Genomic DNA, 4,325 nt, shown 5'->3' with positions numbered 1-4,325 from the left:
CATATCCAGCCAACAGTGTCCTGTGACCACTGATGAGAGACTAGAGGATGAACAACACAAACTGTGCAGCAATAGACGAGCTACTGTCTCTGACTTTACATCTACAAGATGGACCGACAAGGTTGGTGTGTTAAATAGAGTGGGCAATAAGTGGTCACAGTGTTCAAAAACTGCTACCAAGCACTCTCATATAACACCACCTATTGGTGGACAGCATCTTTGTTGGAAACCTTTATCTGACAGTAGCATGAATTTGTAAGAAAATATACATAACAAAACGGCCATCACTGATGATACATGGTTATACTTAATTTCCTCACACTAAGGATGCTTTTAGCATTTTTGTTGTGAAACACATTGTCCAGTGCTGTCCAGGCTGCGCTGTCTGCTAACATAGGACTCTTGTGAGAAGTAACATTAGGCACAACATTGTTTAGAAAAATTTGACTTGACTTTCTGCCAAGTTTCCAGGGTGAGTGAGGAAGAGTAGACTATTCAAAGCACTTCCTGTGCCCTGAGCAGCAGCAACTTTGTGATTTCACAGATTGCAAACGATACAGGTTCCAGTTCAGCTCGTTTAGAAGAATACACAGCTACTTCACTCGCTTCTGATTTCCTTAATGTGCTGAAGGTAAGAATGTCTTTGAGCTTGCTTGTTGCATTTGTAGTTAAAAGCAAAATAACATTTGTCATGTTGGATTTAATGTCCTTGTGATCCTCTACAGCAGGGGTCTTTAATTAAAATTCACTAAGGTCCAGTTAGAGAAAATGCCCTCAAGTAACGGTCCAGAACACCACAATGTCTAATTTGCATCATGATTTAGTGCCATATACTGTTTACTGAAGTAGCCTAGTAGTTATATTAACATCTTATGTAGTCAACGACTGAATGTTAAATCAAATCAAATGCAATTCAGTAATATTTCAAGAACATTTATTGTCAGTTTTCTCTTTTTAGAGCACGCCATGTGAAATAACCTGGCTCACTTTCTCGGACCGCGGTCCGCCCATTAGTGACCTCTGCTCTGAGTTTTATTTTCAATATCTTTGGAATAAATTATTTTCATCATTAAGGATTCTATGAATTCCTCAATTAAAACTTATTTTTATCATCACAAATCCTTTTTTTTTTTTTTACATTTTTTTTGTATCACTACCCTTCTAATGCACAACATGGGGCAAAAAGGACCCATAATTAAGAGATAAGAGATAAGATAACATAATCCTTTATTAGTCCCACAACAGGGAAATTTAGCAAAGGGTGAGCAAAGCACTCAAGAAAAAGAAAAGAAGTAACAAGAAGAGAAATTAACAAGTACGTAATTAACTTTGTTAATTACTTAAAAAGGCAAAAAATTAGAGAACAATATAAAGTCTGTCCTTCACAAAAATTAACAATATAAGTAAATAAAAGCTATAAAGGATATTTTGCCCAAATTTCACACAGAGTATTTCACATGAGATACTGATTTATGTTACACATGGAGATGGCGAGGAGTTAACAATATAAAGATTAAGAATAGAAAAGCAAAAAATCTTTACATTATAGATATATTTTAAAAATATTGCACATGGAGTGTTGATTATGTTGCACACAGGAAATGGTTTTGACTTCCACAGTTTCTGTACCGTAGGCATGTGAGGTCTAAAGGAGGTGGGTGGGGTTCTACTGGGAGCGGTGCTGGTTATACGGTCTAATAGCAGCAGGAAGGAAGACCTGTGATGGTGCTCCGTCACACACTTGGGGTGAAGCAGCCTGTCACTAAAGGAGCTGCCCACTGCTGCCAGAGTCCCATGCATGGGGTGGGAGCTGTTCTCCAGCATGGATGCTAGTCTGGGTAACATCCTCCTGTCTCCCACCATCTGCAGTGGGTCTAGGGGGCTTCCCAGGACTTTTCCCAGGAGTTTTTACATGCAGGACTGAGAGTTTCTTTGCAATATCTTGTCATCTTGCCACGATGCATTTTAGACCCTAAATGCCCACAAAGATGGGGTGTGTATATATGTGAACACGCTCCTCCATACAAGTGGATAAATCACCTGAAATAAACTTGTGCAAAGTTTTATACAGCCCAGACAATATTTTTTAACTTGTAATGCTATGCCAGATAAAAAAAGAGGAATGTAATGATACATGCAGTTCATGGCCTAACATATATACACATCATCCAAATAATAAGCTCATAACCAAAAAGACATCAGGAGAGTACCTTTTTTTTGTTCTTTTGGCAAAAAACATGCTCAGGATATAAGAATTCTTTTGTTTTATAATTATATTACATTATTGTATACTAGTATTTTTTATATTGTGCATATATATATATATATATATATATATATATATATATATATATATATATTGTTTAAGTGTAAAACTGTTCATACTCATTATTAGCTTTTCTCAATATTTCATATATAAGATATTATTATATGCTTTATCTTGTCTGCAAAAGGAAAAGATAACTGTAACTCTTTATTGTAGGTCAGTGTTCATAAGTCTACATGCAGCATAAACCTTTATGACAGCTGACATAAACCTACATATCTTTTAAAAAAGCTTATTCCGATAGGTGCCATTATCTGACACAGCCGTTGTGTCATCTTGACAACAAAGTTGGCAAATGCAACCTTTAAGTGTTTCTGATAAAGAATTTAATTAGTGAGCAGAGCTACACCTTTCCTGTTTCTGTTCACTTTACAGAATCAGGAGGCATCATGAATTCAACCACTGAAGATTATGAATATGCTGACTATTATCCTGAATATGAATACCAAACTCCAGCCCCTCCAGCAACTTGCACAGATGCAAAGCGTGTTTTTTTGGCAGTAATTAATGTGATCATAATTGATCCTGGGTGTCGCTGGAAATGGTTTGGTGATCTGGATTGCAGGGTTTAAGGTGAAGAAGTCAGTAAACACCACCTGGTACCTGAGTCTGGCCGTGTCCGACTTCCTGTTCTGCTCCTTCCTGCCCATCAGTGTTGCTTATACGGTCAAAAACGACTGGGTCTTTGGACTCTTCATGTGCAAGTTCACTTCCTTCATCCTGTTCCTCAATATGTTCAGCAGCATCTTCCTCCTCGTCATCATCAGTGTGGACCGCTGCGTGGTCCTTATGTTTCCTGTGTGGGCTCAGAAACAGCGCACCGTAAGAAAGGCTTCTGTGGTGGTTGTGCTAGCCTGGGTCATCGCATCAGCGTTTAGTTCACCATCAGCTTTTTTCCGTGACACTGAGCGTGACATATTCGAGGACAGAAATATTTGTTTCAACAACTACACATCTGCTGAGCAGCATGCTGCCGTAGTGTCCTGCCGCTTCGTTTTTGGATTTTTGATGCCGTTCCTCATCATTATCTTCTGTTACATTGACATCATACCAAAGCTGAAGCTCAACCAGTCAGCGAGGTCCAAAAAGCCTTTCAAGATCATGACGGCACTGATTGCTACTTTCCTCATCTGCTGGCTGCCTTTTCACACTGTTGCTTTGATGGAACTAAACCACCACAAATACGCGAGTATTCTCCCTACTGGACAGGTAATAGGTGCTACTTTTGCCAGTGCCAACAGCTGTCTGAACCTGATTTCTTTATGTGTTCATAGGGAAGGACTTTGAGAGGAAATGTTGTGCGCTTCTGACAAAGATTGAAAATGCAATTGAGGAGGAGGAGGATGACCCGAGCACACGCTAAGAGACACCTTTCACCACTTCTGAAGAAGTATGATCTACCATTAACTACTCTTGCTAACATTTCATAAGAGTTCTGTATTCATTATTCAGTTTGAGCATTTTAAGCATAACCCTGTATAATCTCTGTACCTAGCTATAGTTACACAAACAGCACTTTCTAAATCAACAGTTTATGCTTTTATTACATTTAATTCTTAGAACTCATTATAGTATCTGTAGACACCAATGTTGTAATGCTCTGTAACAGTTCTGGTATGTGAATATATGAGAAATACCAATATCAATATCATAAAACATCATCGCTGTCAGAACAGAACATTTCTACTGACCTGTTCATCATGACTTTTTGATATAATGTAGAGAGTAATTCAGAACTTTACACAATCTGAAAGTAAAAATTCTAAAAAATAAGAAACAAGATTTTTGCATGACGGTGATGATATGCTGTGTAAATATGTGCATGTACATCAAAATATATAGTTAAAACTTTGAGTCAAAGATTAGCATCCCACCAAAAAGCCCAGACTACGACAACAGATCCATGAATCACAAAGCCACAAAATGGATTTCAGTTATTTTTTTTCTGTAATTTTACAGGATAGCATGTATGAGCCAGAGTTAAATCCACAATTAATTT

General features: G+C 37.8%; 1 protein-coding gene across 1 annotated transcript; it reads left to right on the top strand.

Annotated features, from left to right (window-relative positions):
* The first annotated feature begins 2,715 nt into the window (after window positions 1-2,715).
* Window positions 2,716-4,005, top strand: LOC118827072 (chemokine-like receptor 1). The gene is given in 3 exon segments (XM_036598281.1): window positions 2,716-2,844; window positions 2,846-3,583; window positions 3,585-4,005. Coding segments are annotated over 3 exon segments (972 nt in total). The 3' UTR covers window positions 3,690-4,005.
* Window positions 4,006-4,325: the final 320 nt, after the last annotated feature.

Source organism: Colossoma macropomum, unplaced genomic scaffold (genome assembly GCF_904425465.1).
Source record: "Colossoma macropomum unplaced genomic scaffold, Colossoma_macropomum, whole genome shotgun sequence".
NCBI lineage: Eukaryota > Metazoa > Chordata > Actinopteri > Characiformes > Serrasalmidae > Colossoma > Colossoma macropomum.
This window is presented reverse-complemented; position numbering and strand designations above follow the sequence as displayed.